Source organism: Pan troglodytes, chromosome 8, assembly GCF_028858775.2.
Source record: "Pan troglodytes isolate AG18354 chromosome 8, NHGRI_mPanTro3-v2.0_pri, whole genome shotgun sequence".
Classification (NCBI taxonomy): domain Eukaryota; kingdom Metazoa; phylum Chordata; class Mammalia; order Primates; family Hominidae; genus Pan; species Pan troglodytes.
Window position 1 is genome coordinate 82,365,023 of NC_072406.2, and position 22,890 is coordinate 82,387,912.

The window sequence follows — 22,890 nt, forward strand, 5'->3', positions numbered from 1 at the left end:
TCTCCACCTCAGCCTCCAGAGTAGCTGGGAGCTACTCCATGTACCACAATGCCCAGCTAATTTTTTTGTATTTTAGTAGTGATGGGGTTTCACCCTGTTCCCCAGGCTGGTCTCAAACTCCTGAGCTCAGACAATCCACCCACCTCAGCCTCCCAAAGTGCTAGGATTACAGCGTGAGCCACCACACCTGGCCAATTCTAATTCTGTGTAAAATGAGTGAAACACAGCTAAACTAGAACTAGTCCTTGCTAGCATGTTAATATAGATTTTGCTCAAACATCTGCCATCCCCATCCTGTTGCAGAGATGACCAACAACCCTGGGTCCACAGCATGTTCCAAATCTCTCAAGTAGTACTAAATCTATTACTTCTAGTACCCCAGCCTTTTTCCCCCTCCTGGTGGCAAAATTCAAGTATCTCACACGCACCCTAAATGTCTCTTCCTCTATGCAGGGAACTTTTGGTTGCCTCCCCAAATAAACGGCATTGTTCAAACTCAGAGCTCAGAACAAACCAATGAAAAAAAAAAAAAAGGAAATAGCATATTTGTTTTAACTTTTTATTAAAATGCTTAGGATACAGATTGACTTTCTTTCGTAAATGACTGTTTTACTTTTCCTGAAATAGGACATATATGCACTCTGATAAAACAGAATGAGAAGTCATAATTCATGGGAATTCCTATACAAGGTGCTGATCCTGTGTTTGGAGCTGAGCTCCTCACAGCAGCTTCTTTCAGCTATCTTATAGGAATAGTGTTCCGTGGGGCAAGAAATACATTGGTTCTAACTGATTTTCAATCCCCTTTCTCCAGTGGAATAAACCACTTTCACAAAGAGCTGCCCTATGTATAACCCACAGATTTCTAGCTTGCAACAAAGTGACAAGGGACAAATAGGGGGAAAAAAAATTAAGAAAACTAACACTGAAGTAATCATACTTCTCATGTCTCCGAATAGAGAAGTATGGGGGACCTTTAACCAAAGGAAATTAAAAATATGCAAGTTATATTACCTAGTTCATTCACTGTTAGCTAGATTTGTTCACTTAAGGCTTTAGCCTCTTTCCAAACCAACAACTTTGTCTTAATCCAGCTATGTTTGCTAATAAACGAAATGCATGCACTTCCCACATATATACTTCACTGAGCCTCTGCATTCAGTACCTGGCAGTGAAAAAGTATGCTTTCCCCACAAGTCAGTACTGGAGAATAAGAATGAGAACTCCAACTAAAGAACAATGCCTCCCTCACCCCAGTAATGTTATCCACATTTTCCCTACCCTCACATTAGAATAAAGACATCCTCCCAACTTTTCATCTCCTATCTCCAATCTGTTCATAGGAGATATATCTTTTGATCTTTTATTATAAGGGTAGAATATAGATTAAGATCATCAAAATCCAATTTCACATGTGGCACTAGGAAAATGGAATGCTATAAAATTAATCCCCATCACCCAAGTAGGGATGCTGGTGCTTTTATACTGAGTCTTTACTGCCAATAAGTGATGCTGCCTCCAAAGGAACAGCTCTACAGAAAGTTTTTGGGTTAGTGTTTCCCCAGCTTATTTCTGCAATGGAGAAAGACAATTTCATACCAAAAAAAAAAACAAAAAAAAAAAAACAAAAAAACCTGGAAAAGCTACAGATGTTAACCTTTAAACACCAATAAAATAGGTGTCAAAGGAGAAAAAATGTAAGAAAAAGAGCTCACAAACAGCCTGAGAGACCAAATTCTGCAAATGGAAATTTTAAAGCCCACTGAATACATTTTTCATGGATCCAAACAAATGCTACAATACTTTTAAGTCCTCAACTCACAGAATTAAGAGCCCTTAAGCTGTTAACTTTGTCCTGTCTTCCTATTCAGAAAAACGTCCCCGTAGAATCTGTGCAAAAGTAACTGATGCACCTGCAGTATGTGACATGAGAGATGTTCTCAACTCTTTTATGAGGTCAAAGTCACTTTTGATAACTGAAAACGAAAAAGGAAGGTGCTATAGAGAGAAATTAAATTTCACAAAAGTATAAAAGCAAAGACTGGCTAAAATCTGTAACTTCATGAGTAAGAATAACAACAATAACCCATTCTATAATTAACTCCTCCACAGTGAACAATCTGCTACACATTCCTTGATGAGGAATGACCCTAGCTTACCACAGTGGAAACCTGCCACAACTGCAAGGCCGGGGTTCTGCCCCTTTTCTAGTTCTCTGTGCACAAGGTTATGCCACCTACTCCAAGGCAGTCAGAGAGACAGGTGAGCTCAGGGGAGCTTCTCTCACCAACCTGCTAACTCAGCAGAAGTAAGTTCAACCAAATGAGCTCTGGCCTCCATATCTGTTCATAATTTTATGAAGTATCTAAATGTCATTCATTAGTTTAAAAAAAAAAAAAAAGAATAGAAAACTCTGGACCAAGTAAATTGTGAACTCAAAAAGTTAGGAGGGATACCAATTACATTAACAACACTTTCTTTAAAAAATAGAATCACTTTCTTTTGAATCAACCACAGTGGTGAGACGTGTTTTTCTTTTCAGGTGCCCCATGATGGCACACAGCTTTACCCGGCAAATCCTGCCAGCTTCCAAGTCCCAGGATACTGACCTGCACCAGCACGTGGGGCAGCATTACCTCCCAACAGTGTGGAGAAGAGCACATGTCACCACTGGGCAATGAGAGAGTTGACAGAGACTCTTGGCTTCTCAACGCCAGACATGGTTGGAGAGCTTTCCTTGTTCTATTAGAAAAGTTCATGAGGAAGCTGTGAATAGGATCAGTCCAGAGAAGTAAAACTCTTTTATTTTCACCGTCCAAACATCAGTCAATATACTGGGAGAGCCAGCGGAAACCCTCGCCGTAACCTTGCCTCTTGAGCACACTGCACATGAACACTTCCATGGGGCGAGCATTCAGCTCCTTCAGGGTCACATTCCCCTAAAGGAGGCAAAACCAAGAAAGGCCTGTTAGCATCTCTGTGGTGGAAAAGATTGAAAGGACGATCATTACAATCATTTTATCCATTCCTTAAAAGCAAACCTAAGTAGGTATTAATTACAGAAATGTGGTCAAGGCCATATAGATGACTTCCCCAGGCTTCGTGTTTTCAGGATAGAATAAGCAGCACAGTTCTATTCCCAGCCTTTCTCTCTCTGAAGAGCATTTGCTTTGAACACCCAATATTTATCTGTAAAGTTATGGCAGCAAACCAAGAAAAAAGCCACTGGGACTTATGGAACCAGCATGCCCTCTGATGCAGAAAAGAGGTCTGGGACTGTTTAAAAATAAGGACATTCTCATTAACAAAAGCATGCAGAAATAAACACTCATAACAGGTGGCACTGAAGAAATGAAGAATTCATGTGTATTTAATACTGATGCAAAAGAGGAGAAATTAAATGAAAGGAAGTATTTCTATAAAGAAACAGATAATCAAGAAGAGGTGAGACTAAGGAACCATGTAAAAAAGTCAGAAAGTTATCACAGAAAAGGAAGACATTTAAAAACTAAATATGCCAAAACCCCAAGCTAAAAAGAACAGTAAGATTCCTGCTTAACTTTATCTGATCTAGATTTTCTCTCTCTCAAGCCTGCTTTTCTACAAGAGTCCTCCTTCCAATTGAAGACAGTAAAAACTATTGATTTGGAAGACTCAAGTTCTTTTTCTGGTTTTATCACTGACTTGCTGTGTAGACCTGAACAAATCACTCTCTGTTTCTTCCTCTGCAAAATGCGGCCAACAGTCCTACCTCTCTCAGCAAGAAGCAATGAGGATAATCAAGTGCTTTGATTTCAATGCTTGGAAAGTGATTGAAATGATTATTTTTCTTCATAACCTGCAAACTCCAGTCCAAAAAAAAAATTATTTTCTGGCTAAAAAGGGCTATTTCAAAAGCAATTTCTCAGAATCAAATTTGAAAGATAATCATAAACTCTTAGAAGAGTAAATCTGCCTTTTCTAGAAACCATTTCCTTCTTCCTCAACTACCTGATGAATGAATCCCATTTAAAACGTTAAAAAGAACACACTCCTGCCTCTAGTGAGCTTACAAAATACCCACAGTAAAACTAATCCTAAGCCTGGTTAAGCCTTTAAAAGAAAAGGGTAATCTAGATAGCGAAACATCATGTTTTAAAAACTGTTAATGTCCTTTATATGTAACCCAAATATTTTTCTCTTACCTTTCCTGTGGTCTGTCCATAAAGCCCAAATATCTCACGGAGTTTTTCTTCACTGATTGCATCTGTTCTGTCAATTTTGTTACCCAAGATAAGGATTGGCACATTGGATATTGTTTCATCAGTCATTAAAGCCTAAAGATTGAAAAAAAAGAAAAAAAGAAAAAAAAGAATTAAGTGAGGAATCTACAAAAGCCCACCAGATAATAAAATTCTGACTTCCACTAATCTTTTAAGGCATTAATGTAAAGTGAAAATCTGATCAACTTTATACCTGAGTGATTAAAGATTCACCTTGACATTACATAACACCCATGACATTAAGTAAAAATCTCCTAAGTGCCTCGAAACAGTTGCAACTTTAGTCTATTTATTTACAAGGCAGCAGAACTGCCCCAATATTAACTTTTGAGCTAATCTGCTCAGCCACAAACTATCCTCAGGATGTCCCTCAGCAAAGTCCTACAAGAATGAATGCTCTGGCTACAGAGCCTCAAAGATGACTACAGGAACTCCCCAAGTATTCACCAAGTCCCAATGTGTGCGAAGAACTCTCTCAGGCATTGAGAGGAATACAGTAGGAAGGGTAACTATCTCAGGCACTGAGGATACAAAAGGAAGCACATTCCTGTCCTCAAAAAAATCCTCACTCTATGTTCACATTATGTTTTTTTTTTTTTTCTTAATCTCAGCTCACTGCAACCTGTGACTTCCAGGTTCAAGCGATTCTCCCACCTCAGCCTCCTGAGTAGCTGGGACTACAGGCATGTGCTACCACGCCTGGCTAATTTTTGTATTTTTTTAGTAGAGATGGAGTTTTACCATGTTGGCCAGGCTGGTCTCAAACTCCTGCCCCTCAAGTAATCTGCCAACCTCAGCATCCCAAAATGCTGGAATTACAGGCATGAGCCACCAAGCCCAGCCACATTTATGTTAACAAAGCCAAGTAAGAACACAACATAGTGGATAAGTGTCACAATGAATGGGAACTGAATATTAACATTAAGACAAGTTCAGGGAAATAAAATGGCAATTTTGGGCTCGAGCAAAGTCTTAGAAAAGATCTGGAACCTAAACAGGGCTCTAAAGGAAGGGCAGGGTTTGGATAGGTGTAAAGGAGAAGTAAGAACACAAGCAACGGCTTTGCATTAGGACAATAATTCAGGAAGCCACACAGTACTGCATGGCTGGATTCAAGCATTTAGATAGACATGCAGCGACAAAGTAAATGGATGAGAAGAGATGACTCACATTAGGGGCCAGTGTGAGAAGTGAGCTGCAATATATCCTAAAAGACCACAAATCCAGAAGTTAGTGAATAAAATCTTATTTTTCAGTATAATGAATTCACAAATAGTATCTATCTGTGGTGTTCATGTAAGAGATCATGATCTAGCTTAAGGCAGAGCATTCAATGAATACTGCAGGAGGCATTTTGAAGAAACAATTGAAGAGACCAATGTCTAAATGATTAAAAAAAAAATTTTAAAAAGACAAATGAGTCAAAACTGGCACTGATTTCAAGCCTGGGAATCTAGTTGTCACCAATAGGAAAGCTAGGGGGGAAAGCAGAGTTAAAGAGATAAAGGGGAACGTACTTTGACCATCTGGAATTCCAGGAAATGTTACACAAAATTAGAATAAGAATGTCCTTCATTCATTAAGCAACAACAAAGTACCTAATGTGTCTAATGCTTTGCTAGGTGCAGGGGTTTTGCAAAGAAATAAGACACAGTCCCTATCATGTTAGTTCATAGTCTGATGAGAGAGAACTATAAAAAAAATCAATAAAGACAACAGACATTGGTAAGGTGGGAGTCTAACACAGTCTCAGAGGTCAAGGGAGGCTTACCAGAAGCAGTCATATCTGAACTCTGAGGTCTCTTATAGAACATTTTAAAATTTGCCGACAAAGTGAGGGGTTGAGGAGAGGTACAGGTGAAAAAGCCAGGCAGTAGCTACTTGTGCATATTCAAGGATGGCTAAGTTGTTTGTTTGGAATATAGTTCAAGGTAGGCAGTAAAAAGAAACAGAGGGAGGATCATGAATGATCCTATGTGCTATGCAAAAGATTTATAGATTTTATCCTGAAAATGATAGAGAACTATCAAAGGATATTAAGTAGGGCAATGAAGTCTGAGAAAGTTCCTTCTAGCATTATGGTGCATATCAGGGTCATGGTAGGATTTATATTAATTCACAGGTTTGTGGACTGCATGTCCAGGTAGGTGGTGGGTGGGAAAGACAAATAGTTCCATTCTAGGAAAACAGAATCAGTAGTAGGAGTTGTCGAGAGTAGGCAGGATTAGGTATGAGATTAGAGCTCAGGAGAGGTCTAGAGGACAGAAATGCATTTGAGAGTCACTGACATGTAGGTGCCAAATGAAGGGAGTAGATGGGACCAGCCTAGGAGAAAGTACTCTGGAGAACACCAACATTTAAGGACTAACCAGAAGAACTAGTGCTTCTCAAAGAGACAGAAGTATCAGCCAGAGAGGTAGCTCCAAAATCAAGAGTGAAAAGAGGACTTTAAACAAAGAGAATGGAGACCATGCATGGTGGCTCATGCCTGTAATCCCAGCACCTCATGAGGCCGAGGCAGAGGATCACCTGAAGCCAGGAGATTGAGACAAGCCTGGGCAACATAATGAGACCCTGTCTCTACAAAAACACTTTTTAAAAAAAAATTAGCTGGGTGTGGTGGTGTATGCCTGTAGTCCTAGCTACTTGGGAGGCTGAGGCAGGAATATCGCTTGAGCCCAGAAGTCTGGAGGTTACAGTGAGCTGTGATTGCACCATTGGACTCCAGCCTGGGCCACAGAGGAAGATTCTGTTTAAAAAAAAAAAAAAAAAAGCAAGGTAAAGATTGCGTGGCAGGCAATTCTACATGAGGCTGGAGCTATAGATGTGAGAAACATACTTAGAAATAAATTCAAGACAGGTTCAAGTTGCCAGAAACAAGAATGCAAGGAGTTATAAATCAAAGAGAAAGAAGAGATATAGGGTAAAGGAGTAGGGATAACAAAGCCAATAGTATAGAAACCATCAAGCCAAGAGAAAATGCAATGTTGACAAAGGAGAAAACTTGAAGTGAGTCCTTAATAGTATCAAAGGATGTATGCAACCAAAACTGAAGACTGAGAACAGACCATGAAGGTCTGGCAAGTCATTCAGTGGGAGGGTGGGTAGGCACAAGCTGAGAATGCAGATTCAAAAATGTAAAGAACTCTAATATCGCTTTTAGGCTTTCACTATGCCAACACTACTTATAAAGAATTACTGTTCATGGGCCAGGCGCGGTGGCTCATGCCTGTAATCCCAGCACTTTGGGAGGCCAAGGCGGGTGGATCATGAGGTCAGGAGATCAAGACCATCCTGGCTAACATGGTGAAACTCTGTCGCTACTAAAAATACAAAAAACTAGCCAGGCGTGGTGGCACGTGCCTGTAGTCCCAGCTACTCGGGAGGCTGAAGCAGAAGAATCCCTCGAACCCAGGAGGTGGAGGTTGCAGTAAGCCGAGATTGTGCCACTGCACTCCAACCTGGGCAACAGAGCAAGACTCCGTCAAAAAAAAAAAAAAAAAGAATTACTGTTCATGACACGTGAAACGGAATACTATTAATTATGCTGGGACAACAGGCATAAATGAGGAGTATCCTGAGCAAACTTGGCCATATAATCACTGTATGATAGAAACAACAGTTAATTTATTCAAGTTTGAGCTGAGTTTCCTCAGGACATTGAAAAGCAATGTCTTAGATTTAAAACATTTTCCTCCTGCAACTAGGTCTTTTTGCCAAATGTTAACCGGAATGACTAATTATTGGCACTACTGAGCTATATTCCTTAAAAAAAAATAGAGGCCAAAAAAGGACAAAATATACATTAAAATACACATTAAAGGACAAAACATACATTAAGCTCAACTTTGGATTCCACGAGGCGAGAATGATCTGCACAGTCCACCAGAAAGACAATCCCATTAATTGCTGGGAGATAATTTTTCCAAACCCGACGTGCTAAAAAACAAAGTTTGTAGTTGCATGAGTAAAAAATATACATTGTGAAAATGAATAACCTAACGGTCTATAAAATGGACAAATCTTGGTCGGGTTTCAGTAAGATTAGACTCTATGGATTTCTCCAAGTTCTGGCCAGTATTAATTCAGAACAGAGGATGCAAACTGATGGTCCATGAGCTGAACCTGATTTTTGTAAATTTGAAAATCAGAGTTTCTGCTTTTTTTGAAAAACTGCAACATCTGGCAATCCCATGCCTACTTATCCACGTGACAATTATCAGCAGGAACTAAGCAGTGGCTGCCCCTTCAGATGATGTCTGAACACTTTTGCTTGACAAAATTTCCCTGCTGTTTTACAGTCAGCCAATTTTACTCACTTAAATGACTTGCCTTGCCCCTGGGGCCAAGTCTAGTTTGCAACCTCTGAGTTAAAACATCAGGATACAAATTACTTGTCCATGTAACTTTAGTCCCAGTTAGTTTCTAGCCAACTTGTGTGTAGGCGTCTTGACACATTCCTCTGCTCAGCCCTTAGGGAGACTAGGCCTGACAAGTGGTTCAAGGCCCCAGGCCAGTTATCTCAACCTACCATATTTAACCCAGCATGCCTTATAAATATTACTTGGTTTTTTGCTTGTGACATGAAACGATAAAGGCTGGGAAGCAGTGATTTAATTGTACTATCATTTCTAAGCCATTAATTTCTAGCCCTTGCAATAGAATGAATAACGAACCATCTCTACATCAGTTAATAATGGTTACCTTTAAAGAGTGGAGCTAGGAAAAAGAGGTTGAAGGAACTTTCCATTTTACTTTCCGTAGTTCTATACTGATTTTGTTACATCGAACTTGCTCTCCTTTTATAAGTTAAAATTTTTAAGTTATACAAAAAAAAAAAAAAAAGGAAACCTCCAGATGTACAGTATTTTAGTAACTTTTATAAAATGGTGGCTAGGTTATTATGTAAAAGTGTTTTTGTTAAGTAGATTATACTCAGTCAAATAAACAAAACTAATTACATCAATACATTTCCCTTCTTACTTTTAACAAAACCTGAAACCTAAATTTATCACACCAAACAATCTACAATTCCCAGTTCAGGTATATAAAACCATCTGGCGTCTGGTCCTTCTACATTCTCCAGATGGTCTAGGTTCAGTCTTATCTTGCTCTGAATTTAAATTTGTAAGCAGTTACAAATCCTTTTGTGGAAGCAGCAGAAAGGACACCATATACCCATTCTTACCCAAATGAAAAAAATACAAGCTCCTTACAGAAAAAAAGGAAACAAAATCATTTCTAATCCCTCTATCAAAACGCACCCCTTGTCAATATTTTGATATTTTCTTCCAGTCTCTTTTCTTTACTAGTATTTTATGTGATTATGATCATAATATACATGATTTTTCAGGGCATAAATATTAAATATATTAATTAAAATGTAATTATATGTTAATGAAATCACTGACTATAAAATTATTAGGCTTAACAACTAGAAATGACCAATGTTATATTTTACTATACATTTTTTTAAAACTGTATTAGGCTGGGCACAGTGGCTCACGCCCATAATCCCAGCACTTTGGGAGGCTGAGGCAGGTGGATCACCTGAGCTCAGGAGTTGAAGACCAGCCTGGGCAACATGGCGGAAACCCAGTCTCTACAAAAAACAGGTGGGAGGATTGCTTGAGCCCAGGAAGTAGAGGTTGCAGTATGCCAAAATTGTGCCACTGCACTCCAGCCTGGGCAACAGAGCAAGACCCCATCTCAAAAAAAAGAAAAAAACGGTATTAGCTCAACCTAATGTTTCAAAACAAGACTTCTCCACTCAGTGTAATAACAAGTAAGTAAATCTGACAGAATCTCAATAGTTCCTTTTCCCTACTTTCCCAGAATATTTATTCTCACATCTTAAATGTTTTACTCCTATACCTACGGTCTTGTCAAATGTGAACTGAGTGCCCATCAGACAAAGATGACACTGTGTATGTCTCTAAACACCTGATAGTAATCTGGAAACCAAAGACATAGCCTGAGTAGGCAAAAAGCACTTCTGAGGAAAGCAAAAAGGTAGAAGGAAATGTTCCACCAACTGTCTGAAATGGATAGAATATACAAAATATCAACTTGTATCAGATAATCACACATAGTCACCATATTACTTTTGCAACTTTTGACAAGTCTGAAATTACTTATAAATATTTAATTTCCTACATACTTTCACTCCATTGAATAAAGGATGCAAAAATGACTTCATAACTAGATATATGATACCATATACCTGGTCAAGATGAAAAAAATGGTATAAAAGAGATTATCAGAACAACTGACCAAAAAAAAAAAGGAAATACAGAGTGGATAAAAATAAAACTTCCTGGATTTGATAACTATTATGATTATATACAAGGAAATATCTTTGTTCTTAGAAAATGGCACTAAAGTATTAAAGAGTAAAGGGGCATGATATGCTCACAAACAGTTCATAAAAAATAAGCATTAATATGTATTATGTAGGGAGGAGGAGACTAACAAATTTGGGCAAAAGATATAGAAGAAAATATACTGGCTTAGGGCAAGCCTAGTTAAAATGATGAAATAATTACTCTTGTTGAAGCAATACATATATCTTTTAACATATTTTCCAGTTACAAGGTAAATTACATTAATAAGTAAAAATGTAGTAAAGATTAAAATGGCAAGATGCTGTCCTGCTTTGTAAAAATTTTCAGTCAAGATTTGAGTTGAGTTTGGCTATATCAGGCAAATACTTAAAAGTTCATGAATAGTTATACATTATGGCTAACTTTATCCCAACTCAATAGGGTAATATTGAAGGGGACTTCTGTGTATTATTTAATGCAACTTTTGACAAGTTTGAAATTACTTAAAAAAATAAATGAATAAAACAACTTCACTAAAGTAATAAGATCCTAATTCTAAAATGTAAGTAATTTAAAAGGTAAAAATGACACACTGCTTTTAAAAGGAGCTAGGGGGCACAAAAAAAATAAGTCAATAAACATGCTTTCCACTGAGTCATCGCTTACCTTGCTCGTGCCCACCAAGATCAAAAGTTGTAAAGGTCATTCCAGCAATTGTTAGCTCTTCTGATGCTGAAAAAATGTTTAAAAAGAAGAAAAAAACTTGTCAATTCAACAACCCCCAACTACTAGTACTATAAGCCAGTATCAATGCTTTCACCTTGTAAAGAAAAAGATACAAGAAGTTGAGTGTGGTGGTACCCGCCTGTAGTTCCAGCTACTCAGGAGGCTGAGGGCAGGAGGATAATCTGAGCCCAGGATTTTTGAGACCAGCCCAGGCAACGCCCCACTCCCAACAAAGAAAAGGAATACAAGGGTGAAATGTTCTTAAACTATTCTAAAAGCCAAAGGTTTCTTTTCTTCCAAGCTATTTTCCGCTTCTTAGAAGTAGGTATAGGAGAGGTGTCCCTTTACAGGACCAGTGACAACAGATAATGACAAAGTTCCAGAGGTTTAGATCTGAAAGTACATAACCTGAGTGTGTCTTACAGAGAACTTTCTCGTATGAGTTGGCTTTTGGGACTTCAGTTAATAAAAGAACTCCACCAACTAGGGATTCATCCTCCACGCCTAACACTGACCTTTAAAGATCAAAAGGTCACCTGATATTTTCAAACCTACTCGGATGTAGTGTTGGAACATGTTGGCCCAATCTGTCATCTTTGAGCATGTGAAGAAGAGTGGTTTTGCCTGCATTATCCAAACCTAAGAATACAAGTTTTCCAGATTTCTTGTACAGTCCTAAAAGAGAAAAAAATTGTTAACACATTTGCTCTCTACAGACCAAAGCCTATTTGTAGTTAAATTACTGAAGGAAATGCACAAACTTTGAAACCTGTATTTCAAGGAAATGGCTTTACCTAGGAACTGGAGCACACTGCTGAAGCCATTGTAGATCCACTCAAAGATGAAAGACATTATTAATGCTTACTACCTGTATAAAATATGAAAGTAGCAAACATTAGCTTTCTGAATGACAGTACAATTGTGGAGAGGTTAACTCTTGTTCCCTAGCCATGATGCACATTTATAGTCCCATGTTTTCGGGAATAAGAAAGCAGGCCAGGCATGGTGGCTCACACCTGGAATCCCAGCATTTGGGAAAGCCAAGGCAGGCGGATCACTTGAGCCCAGGAGTTCACAACTGGCCTGGGCAAGAAAGCTGGACTCAATCTCTACAAATAACTAAAAAAATAGCTGGACATAATGACACACACCAAAAGTCCCAGCTACTCAGGAGGGTGAGACAGAAGAATTACTTGAACCCAGGGGTTTGAGGCTGCAGTGAGGCATGACAGTGCCACTGCACTCACTTGGGCAACAGAGGGAGACTCTGATAAAAAAGACAGGACAGGACAGGAGAAAGGAAAGGGAAGGGAAAGGGAAAGGGAAAAGGAAAGGGAAAGGGAAAGGAAAGGAAAAGAAAAGAAAAGAGAGGGGAGGGGAGGCGGAGCAGGGGAGGAGGGGGAGGGGAGGAGGGGGAGGGGAGGAGGGGGAGGGGAGGAGGGGAGGGGAGGAAGCAAAGTAAAGAGAAACTAATATTCTTTCTTGACACAATTTTGCAATCTGGAGGAGAGTCTAGAATCCTTATATGTGCAAAAATAACTTGTTTCCTAATAGTTTTTGATCTATGATACTCAGAGAACTAGGAGTTAAAAATATAAAGGCATACCTCATTTGATGATACTTTGTGGATCCTGAGGTTTTCTGGTTTTTTTACAAATTGAAGGTTGGAAGCAGCCCTGAGTTGAGTAAGTGTATCAGTACCATCTTCTAACAGCATGTGCTCCCTTCATGTCTCTATGTTACATTTTGGTAATTCTCACACAATATTTCAAACTTTTTCATTATTCTTATATCTGTCATCATGATCTATGATCAGTGATCTTTGGTATTACTAGTATAATTGTTTTGTTGTGCCACAAACCACAACCATAGAAGACAGCAAACTTGACTTCCTCCACAGTCCTGCCCCCACCCCAAGCCTCCCTATTCTCCAAGTGAAAGTAACAGGTCTCTCCCTTGAAAGCAAAAGTTAGAAATGATTAAGCTTAGTGAGGAAGACACATCAAAACCTGAGATAAGCCAGAAGCTAGGCCTCTTGCACTCAACAGTTACCCAAATTGTAAATGCAAAGGAAAAGTTCTTGAAGAAAATTAAAAGTGCTACTCCAGCAAACCCATGAACGTCAAGAAAATGAAACAGCCTTATTGCTGATAAAAAATAATAATAAAATAAAAACACGAGGTAAAAAAGCAAGTGCTGATGTAGAAGCTGCAGCAAGATAACTGATGAAGGTGGGTGGCTACACTAAACAACACATTTTCAATGTAGGCAAAACAGCCTTCTATTTGAAAAGCCATCTAGGACTTTCATAGCTAGAGGGGAGATGTCATTGCTTGGCTTCAAAGCTTCAAGGGGCAAGCTGACTCTCTTGTTATGGGCTAATGCAAGGTGACTTTATGTTGAAGCCAATATTCATTTACCATTCTGAAAATCCTAGGACCCATACTCATTTACCATTCTGAAAATCCTAGGACCCATACTCATTTACCATTCTGAAAATCCTAGGACCCATACTCATTTACCATTTTGAAAATCCTAGGGCCCTTAAGAATGACACTAAATCAGTCCAAGTGGAGCAAGTGAGCGAGCAGAGTGGTTGTGTGGTTGCGTCTCGGAAACCAGTAGCACTTGCAGCATGGCTGACCAACTGACTGAGGAGCAGATTGCAGAATTCAAAGAAGTTTTTTCACTATTTGACAAAGATGGTGATGAAACTATAACAACAAAGAAACTAGGAACTGTAATGAGGTCTCAGGCAGAATCCCACAGAAGCAGAGTTACAGGACATGATTAATGAAGTAGATGCTGATGGTAATGGCACAATTGACTTCCCTGAATTTCTGACAATGATGGCAAGAAAAATGAAAGACACAGACAGTGAAGAAGAAATTAGAGAAACATTCTGTGTGTTTGATAAGGATGGCAATGGCTATATTAGTGGTGTAGAACTTCATCATGTGATGACAAACATTGGAGTGAAGTTAACAGATGAAGAAGTTGATTAAATGATCAGGGAAGCAGATCCTGATGGTGATGGTCAAGTAAACTATGAGTTTGTACAAATGATGACAGCATAATGAAGACCTTGTACAGAATGTGTTAAATTTCTTGCACAAAACTGTTTATTTGCCTTTTGTTTGTAACTTATCTGTAAAAGGCTTCTCCCTACTGTCAAAAAAAAATATGCATGTATGGTAATCAGGACTTCATTCCTCCATGTGTTCTTCCCTTACTGTCATTGCCCTGAAACCTTATTTTAGAAAACTGATGAAGTAATATGTTGCCTGTGGCTTACTCCGGATATATCTAAGCCCTTCTGCACATCTAAACTTAGGTGGAGTTGGTCAAATAAGGGAACATCTGGGTTATGCCTTTTTTTAAAGTAGTTTTCTTTAGGAACTGTCAGCATGGTGTTGAAGTATGGAGTTGTAACTCTGTGTGGACTACGGACAGCCAACAATATGTACTTAAAAGTTGCACTACTGCAGAATGGGTGTATTATCCAGGTACTCCCAGGTACCTCACACAGTTTTTTCTGTACTGCTGGTCCTGTACCAGAAACATTTTCTTTTACTGTTACTTGCTTTTTAAACTTTGTTTAGCCACTTAAAGAAAATGTGCTTATGGCACAATTTGCCTCAAATCCATTCCAAGTTGTGTATTTGTTTTCCAATTTAAAAAATTACAATTAAAAAAAGAATTATACTAAATCTACTCTGCCTACCACACATCTGTTTACAGCATGGTTTACTAAGTATTTTAAGCCCACTGTGAAGACCTATTGCTCAGAAAAAAAGATTTGAAGATATTACTGCTCATTGACAACGCACCTGGTCACCCATGGGCTTTGATGGAGGTGCAGAAAGAAGTTAATGTTGTTTTAATGTCTACTAACAACATCCATTCTGCTTCCCATGGATCAAGGAGTATTTTCGATTTGCCAGTCTTTCATTTAAGAAATATATTTCACAAAGCCATCAATGCCATAGACTGATTTCTCTGCTGGATCTGGGCAAAGTAAACTGAAAACCTCCTGGAAAGGAGTCACCATTCTAGGTACCAATAAGAACAGTTATGATTCACGGGAAGAGGTCAAAATATCAATATTAACAGGAGTTAGGAAGACAGTGATTCCAACCCTCGTGGAAAACTTTGAGGGGTTCGAGACTTTGGAGGAAGAAGTAACCTTAGATGTGGTAGAAACAGCAAGAGAACTAGAATTAGAAGTAGAGCCTGAAGATGTGACAACTGCTGTAATTTCATGATCAAACTAATGGATAAAGAGATGCTTCTTATGGATAAGCAAAAAAAGTGTTTTTTTTGAGATGGAATCTAGTCCTGGTGAAGATGCTATGAATACTGTTGAAATGACACCAACGATTTAGAAAATTACAAAAACTTACTTGAGTTTACATAAACTTACTTGAGCAGCAGCAGGGTTTAAGAGGACTGGTTCCAATTTTGAAATAAATTCTGCTTTGGGTAAAATGCTATCAAACAGCATTGCATGCTACAGAGAAATCTTTCTTGAAAACAAGCATTAACTGATGCAACAAACTTCCTTGTTGTCTTATTTTAAGAAACTGCCACAGCCATCCCAACCTTTAGCAATCATCAACCTGATCAGTCAACAGCTATCAACGTGGAGTAACATGGAGGTAAGATCCCCAACCAGCAAAGAGGTTATGACTCGCAGAAGGCTCCGATGCTTGTTAGCATTTTTTAGCCATAAAGTATTTTTTAAATAAGGTACGTATTTTCTAAGACATAATGCTACTGTACACTTAACAGACTACAGTATAGTGTAAACGTAACTTTTATGTGCACTAGGAAACCAAAATATTCGTGTTACTTGCTTTACTGTACTTGTTTTATTTCAGTAGTCTGGAACTAAACTCACAGTATATCCGAGGTATGCCTACACTTTCTTTTACTGTGTGACTTACTCCTCCAGGCAGCGGTTCATTCACATTCCCTAGACATACGACTGCTGTCATCCAGTGAAGAACAACTCTAGGAAATCAGTCTCATCAATAATGTGAATCAGAATGCCACTTAGATGCACTAAATAGAAAATAAGAATGAAAAGCACATTGATTTGAATGAAAAACATATTAATCTATCCTGTAAACAACTCTAAAAAACAAAAGTCACCCAAAATTCTACTGGCCAGCACCACTTGCCCTGCTCCATTTACCAATGCTATCTCAATATTTAATCATTTTTGCAGACACGGGTCTCAATTTATAAAAAGAAATGACATCACTATTTTAGAGAACCATTAAGGGATAAGAAGAGAATCTTTTCATACATGAATAATCACACCCAAACTCATTTTACAAATAGATTTTCTTAAAATAAGAATACTTATTCAGGCCGGGCCCCCGTGGCTCACACCTGTAATCCCAGCATTTTGCAAGGCTGAGGTGGGGGATTCCTCCCTGACCTCAGGAGTTCAAGACCAGCCTGGGTAACATAGAGAGACCTGCATCTCTACAAAAAAAAAAAAAAAAAAAAATTAAAATTAGCCAGGCATGGTGGCACGTGCTTGTAGTTCCAGCTACTTGGGAGGCTGAGGCAAGAGGATTGCTTGAGCCCAGGAATTTGAGGCTGCCGTGAGCTATGATTGTGTCACTGCACCCCAGCCTGGGTGGCAGAGCAAGACCCTGTCTCAAGAAACAAAAAAACAAAAAAAAGAATACTTTTCAGGATATAGCAGTAAGTTCCCAAGCCAGTAAATAACTTAACTGGTACTGATATTAACACTACTTTTTCTATTGTTTCTCATAGCTATCAAAAGCTACTAAAAGGTTTACATATATTGGTAATAAGCAAAATGACCTCTGAATGAAATTAAGAGGGTAGGATCTAGACACACTGGTGGGTTTTAAGGTTTCTCAGCATTGTCTGGCCATGCTGAATTTTTGCTTTAGTATCTCAGATACGGTGCAGAAAAATGGAAGGTCCACACTTTTACTCCTCTCCATCAGCAGGAGCATCTGAACACAGGGCTTTATACTAGATATGACCAACTGCATTCAAAATTTTCATGAACAGTAACCAGTAAAAGCATAACCCACAAAAAAATCCCCTTACATTCAAAGAATGCCAGATGAAGAATAAAATGAACAGCTGGGTGCGGCAGCGCTTGCTTGTAATCCCAGCTATGCAGAAGGCTGAGGCAGGAGAATCGCTTGAACCTAGAAGGCAGAGGTTGCAGTGAGCGGAGATGGCTCCACTGCACTTCAGCCTGGGTGACAGAGCAGGACTCCATCTCAAAAAAAAAAAAAAAGAGTAAATTGAAAAGTAGAGCTGGTATGTTTTTCATCCAATTACTGGGTTTTTATCAGGCCCATGGCCTAATCTGTAAATTTTAGGGCCTAATTAATATTTATTTTTCATGGCCCTTACCAAAGACAGCCAAATAAAGTTTGGCAGTTTGGGTGGATACATACTAGGCTCTTACGAAAAAATACTAAATGAGGTGATTTCTTTTTTGCCTTTTCAATAACAAATATATTTCAGCAGAAAGACCGCATTTATCACATTAACTAATAGTTTTCTCTGGAAATTGAGTCCGCACTTTAAGGAGTCCAACAACTTAAATATACTTAATAAAGCTCCTGTGCTGAAATTCCCATTTACTGTAAATAAGTAAAAGAACAATGTGCCCTTCCTCTGCAACTCCCTCAAACCAAACATCCTCCTATACTTTTCTCAATCTACTGCTTGGAGAAGCACAGCTCACCTTTAGAGCACACCCCTCATTAAGGTCATTCCCACTCAGATCATTTTGGAGGGAAGAATTAAAGCATCCAAGTAGCTAAATCCCGGCTGCTGCTGATTTGTATGCTCCAAGGGAGGAGACGGCTTAAAAGCAGGAGTGTCAAAGGAAAATAAAATGGAAAATTAAAGTAGTTCAATTGCCATGAAAAACTATTTAAAGTGTGGCATTTTCTCCTTTTCACCTTTGCAGAATTCATCTAGTTGAAAATACTTGGCTCATGCCTGTAATCCCAGCACTTTGGGAGGCCGAGGCAAGTGGATGACCTGAGGTCAGGAGTTCGAGATCAGCCTGGCCAACATGGTGAAACCCCATCTCTACTTAAAATACAAAAATTAGCTAGGCATGGTGGACGCCTGTTATCCCAGCTACTCGGGAGGTTGAGGCAGGAGAATCACTTGAACCCAGGAGGCAGAGGTTGCAGTGAGCCGAGGTCATGACATTGCACTCCAGTCTGGACAACAAGAGCAAAAACTCCATCTCAAAAAAAAGAAAGAAAGAAAAATTTCTAAAGTGATGTAAACATTTTTTACAAGTCTGTAAAGTATTGACTGAAAACCAGTGTAGTACAAATGTATATAGAAGTGTTGGGTTGTAAAGGAGTGATCAGAGTGGAGGCTGAATGAAGAAACTCTTCAGGTGAGCTAAAAATAATAAAAACCCTTACTAGATCCAAAGAGTCGGGTTGCACTGCTACCCAAAGTTAAGAAAATGCCCCCACCCCCCTTTTCTTAAGACAGACCAAGACTCTGTCTCCAAGGCTGAAGTGCAGTGTTGCCATCATGGCTCACTGCAGCCTCAACCTCCCAGGCTCAAGAGATCCTCCCACCTCAGCCTCCTCAGCAGCTGAAAATGGCCTTGGTGGCTCCTCTCTCCTTAAGATCTTAGGATTTGTACCAACTCATCAGTAGTTTTACCATCTGCACAGTACTTGTACATCTCATTTCATCCCCACACCAACCCTACCAGGCAAGGATCACTGGCCTCATTTAACAAGATAAAGATGAGGATACTCCTAGTTTTGCCGAGTCGTTTAAGACGGCTCAGTTGAAAAAGTAATAGTGCCAGGGCTTAAACCCTCATCTCTAACACCAAAGCCTAAGCTCTTCCTGTTAACAGTACATAAAATTCAAACCCAAACCACAAAATTACTGGAAAAAAAAAAAAACCTAAAACTTCTTTAACCCACCAACTACACAGAGGATGATCTTCCGAAGTTCTCTTCCTTACAACTCATCACATCTTTTGAATGGTATTTTAATAACTAGCATTCTATTTATTTTCTATTCTTGGTCCATTGTACCACCTTACGAGAAGAGTAATCTAAAATTTAAGGTAGGTCTCTAAACTATCAACAAAACACTATTAATGTACCTAAAATGAAAACTTGCGAATTCCAGGGCTAAATGATTCAAACAAATGTTAATAGAAAAGGAGGGCACCAATCTGACCATTAGCCAATTTAAAAATTTATGCATTACTTGTTATACATAATCAGGACAACTTTAAGACGCCATTCCAGGCAGATTTGGGGTAGTAGGCGGCTGGCTTTTAGCTAACTCTGCTTAGCTGCGGGGTAAATGTCAAAGGTCAGCCCCATGGCAAATCTCCCTAAGCCCCCTGTCGCAACCGAAGCCGATGGAATCAACAAGATAAAGATGCTCCTGACCCACTGGCTAGAATCGTGAAGAAAACGCTAATCCATGTCAAATGCACATAAGGAAATTTTTCCATGCAGAGACCAGACAGGGGAAAAGGGGAAGGGGGAAGGAGAAAATACAGGATTCGACCCGGGCCATCGGAAGACAACCGAGCGCTGACTTGGGGGTAAGCCCTGGACTAGGGGCCTGTAGACCAGGTTCGAGCGCTCACACTCGCTAACTGCGGAGCCTTGGCCAGCCTCAGTCTCCGAGTCTACAAAACAAGGATAATCAGAAAGGGCTCCCACCCGCCTCACCGAGGGCTGTGAGGCTCTTCCGAGACAGAGGACATGGAGCCATTTCGTAAACCGGAGCGCACGGTACAGACAAGAAACTGTTATCCGGCCCAGCAGCTGCGAGACCCCCGAGCGGAATGCAGGTGGACCCCAGGCAAAGAGGACAGCAGGGGACGGAGCAGATCTGGCCAAGTTGTCCCGTCCCCGCCCAGAATCAGCCCCGCGGCCCCACAGAACCGCCTGCGTGTCACTTCCCCCCCCAACCCCGCCAGGGCCAGCCTCCGCTCCGACCTCCCCGCCTTCCGTCCCAGCCCCTCGAGCCCCATCTCCCCTCCCCGACGCGACCCTCAGACTCACGGCCTGAGGGGCTCCTCCGGCAAAACAGCGGCTGGCTCGGACCCTCCCTCAGAGCACACTAACCAGCAGCACCCGGGACCGCCAGCTACTCGCCGGATGTACGTCACACCCCTCCCCGGGACTTCCGGGCGCGTAATGGGCCCCGCCCCCTCACAGCGTTACGCCTCTCTGCCCCGGTGCCGTCCCACCAGCGACTCGGACCGCGGAGGGGCGGGCATAAGGCGTGACAAAGCGCGCTCGGGGTCTGGCCCCGCCTCGGCCCCGCCTGCTCCCGTCTGGCTAGCTGACCGCGCGAGACGTGGCAGCGCCGGAACCCTGGGTCCGGGGCTGGGTCCTGGAGTCCCTGAGCGGCCTGGTGCACTCGGGATCGCGGCTTCCCATTCCAGACGCAGCAGGAAAGTCAGAAGTGGGTACCGACGGTGACATAGGTCCTGGGAAAGATGAGTTGACCTTGGGGCCCTCCACTTGAGGTGGATCCCTCCAAGCTTTTGCTTTTTTTCTTCCTTGCTTTTTTTTTTTTTTTTTTTTTTTTTGAGGCGGAGTCTCACTTTGTCGCCCAGGCTGGAGTGCAGTGGCGCGATCTCGGCTCACTGCAACCTCCACCTCCCGGATTCAAGCAATTCTCATACCTCGGCCTCCCGAGTAGCTGGGACTACAGGCGCATGTCACCACACCTGGCTAATTTTTTTGTATTTTTACAGAGACAAGGTTTCACCGTGTTGGCCAGGCTGGTCTCGAACTCCTGACCTCAAGTGATCCGCTGGCCTCGGCCTTCCAAAATGCTGGGATGAGAGGCGTGAGCCACCGCGCCCAGCTGCTTTTGCTTTGAGTCGCACTTCCTTGCCCTGGGGTGGCCTATGTTTTAGAAAAACAGAAAAACAGCTAATATTTATTGTGCACTTATGTTCCAGGCAGAGCACTGGGTACTTTGCACGCTTTGTCTAATTTCACCGTCATTGGAGTCCTGTGACTCCAGATGCTAGTATTATCCTTATTGACAAATGAGAGAGCAATGTTCAGAATAACCTACCATGCCCAAGTTCACACAGCTAAGTGGCAAAGCAACGTGTTCACCCCAGTATATTTCGCATGCATTTTCTCATTTAATTCTCAGGACAGTCCCACGAGATTGGTACTATTATTACTCTCATTTTACAAATAAAACAGTCTAATGGAAAGATGAATGACGTCTGTGGGTTCATGAAGATCTCAATTCTCCTTTAGTAAAATTTAAATTTAACGTAATCCCAATAAAAGTACTAATAGGATTAATAGGTTGTGTGTGGTTTAGTTCTTTTTTTTTAATTGCCCTATTTGTTCCTAAAATTCGTATAGAAAACCAAACAAAACTAGTCCAGAAACAGGCTTTCAAAATGAAGAACAAGGAGGTGGGAACTAACCCTGTTGGATATTAAAACATATTATAGAGCCTAAGTTATTAAAACTGGTGTGCGTGCACATGCACAAACACACACACAATAAAAACACAATGGAACAGAGCAAAGTACAGAAATGACTAAAGTACATGCAGAAATAAAACTAAAGTAGCACCTGGGACTCCAGCAATACTCAGGGAGCTGAGTGGGCAAGCTCACCACCCTCTACCCTCCGCTCATCCTGGGGTCTTAGATGTTGAGTTTGAACCCTGTCCTGTCACAGAAAGGTGTCAGGCCACTTCTGAGCCTTCTCACCAGCTTTAGCTAAACCAGGGACAATGTGTCCGTGGGGCTTGGAACCCCTTGTGCATCCGGGAGACACAGATGCAAGCCCAGTGCAAGCCAACACATTGGATTACTGGCTTTGTTGAGAGCCTGGCTGCACGAGGTGGAGGTGTCTGAACCACAGGATGGCTTGGGAGGCTGGGGAAGGAGGGAACATGCAGGCAGATTCTCAGAAAAGCCGCAAACTCTACTTACCTAAAGGCTTGAGCAAGTTGACAAATGCCCCAGACCACCATGTACCCACTGTAAAATGGGTGAAACAGGCATTGTTGTGCACATAGTTTTTCCAGAGTACCGTTTTCAATAAATGATTCTGTTATGTGTTGTTAAATAAATTAATAAATAATAAAAGGGGTTGAGACAATTGGGTAGTCAAAAAAACCTACAGGTTGAATCTCCAAAAAGTTTATTACTCTAAACAAGTTTCAAGTGATGAAAAGATGTGTGTATTTTGAAATGACACTATAAAGGTACTAGAAAAACAGAAGAAAGTATGGATTCCTTATAATTTTGCAATGAGAAGACCTTTCTGGGTATGACTGAAAATCTAGACCGGGCGTGGTGACTCATGCCTGTAATCCCAGCGCTTTGGGAGGCTGAGACCGGCGAATCACAAGGTCAGGAGTTCGAGACCAGCCTGGCCAACATGGTAAAACCCCATCTCTACTAAAAATACAAAAAATTAGCCAGGCGTAGTGGCAGGCGCCTGTAATCCCAGCTACTTGGGAGGCTGAGGCAGGCGAATCGCTTGAACCCCTGCGGCAGAGGTTGCAGTGAGCCG

General features: G+C 40.7%; 1 protein-coding gene and 1 pseudogene across 15 annotated transcripts; one reads left to right on the top strand and one right to left on the bottom strand.

The window, feature by feature from the left end:
- Positions 1-545: 545 nt before the first annotated feature.
- On the bottom strand, positions 546-20,527 carry SAR1A (secretion associated Ras related GTPase 1A). 15 transcript variants are annotated; one of them, XM_063781861.1, is made up of 10 exons: positions 20,389-20,495; positions 17,408-17,511; positions 16,258-16,375; positions 12,918-12,987; positions 12,106-12,179; positions 11,867-11,986; positions 11,252-11,317; positions 8,098-8,201; positions 4,185-4,316; positions 546-2,939 (listed from the first exon to the last, which is right to left on the bottom strand). In XM_063781861.1, the coding sequence occupies exons 5-10, from the start codon at positions 12,161-12,163 to the stop codon at positions 2,823-2,825; spliced, it is 597 nt and encodes a 198-aa protein (XP_063637931.1). In that variant the 5' UTR covers positions 12,164-12,179; positions 12,918-12,987; positions 16,258-16,375; positions 17,408-17,511; positions 20,389-20,495; the 3' UTR covers positions 546-2,822. The 15 variants fall into 15 exon arrangements, with proteins under 15 accessions (XP_063637931.1, XP_063637932.1, XP_063637933.1 ...); XM_063781862.1 differs by having other exon boundaries at positions 16,212-16,375; positions 20,389-20,490; XM_063781863.1 differs by lacking the exon at positions 12,918-12,987 and having other exon boundaries at positions 20,389-20,508.
- LOC100609075 (calmodulin-1-like) lies at positions 13,947-14,388 on the top strand (annotated as a pseudogene).
- Positions 20,528-22,890: the final 2,363 nt, after the last annotated feature.

Excerpts from the sequence above, each read along its gene's own strand:
- SAR1A (XM_003312599.5), bottom strand. The coding sequence starts at position 12,163 with ATGTCTTTCATCTTTGAGTGGATCTACAATGGCTTCAGCAGTGTGCTC. Across the intron at positions 8,202-11,251 it reads TCTTGGTGGGCACGAGCAAG|CACGTCGGGTTTGGAAAAAT; the intron begins GTAAGCGATGAC and ends TTTGTTTTTTAG. Across the intron at positions 2,940-4,184 it reads ATGGACAGACCACAGGAAAG|GGGAATGTGACCCTGAAGGA; the intron begins GTAAGAGAAAAA and ends TGCCTCCTTTAG.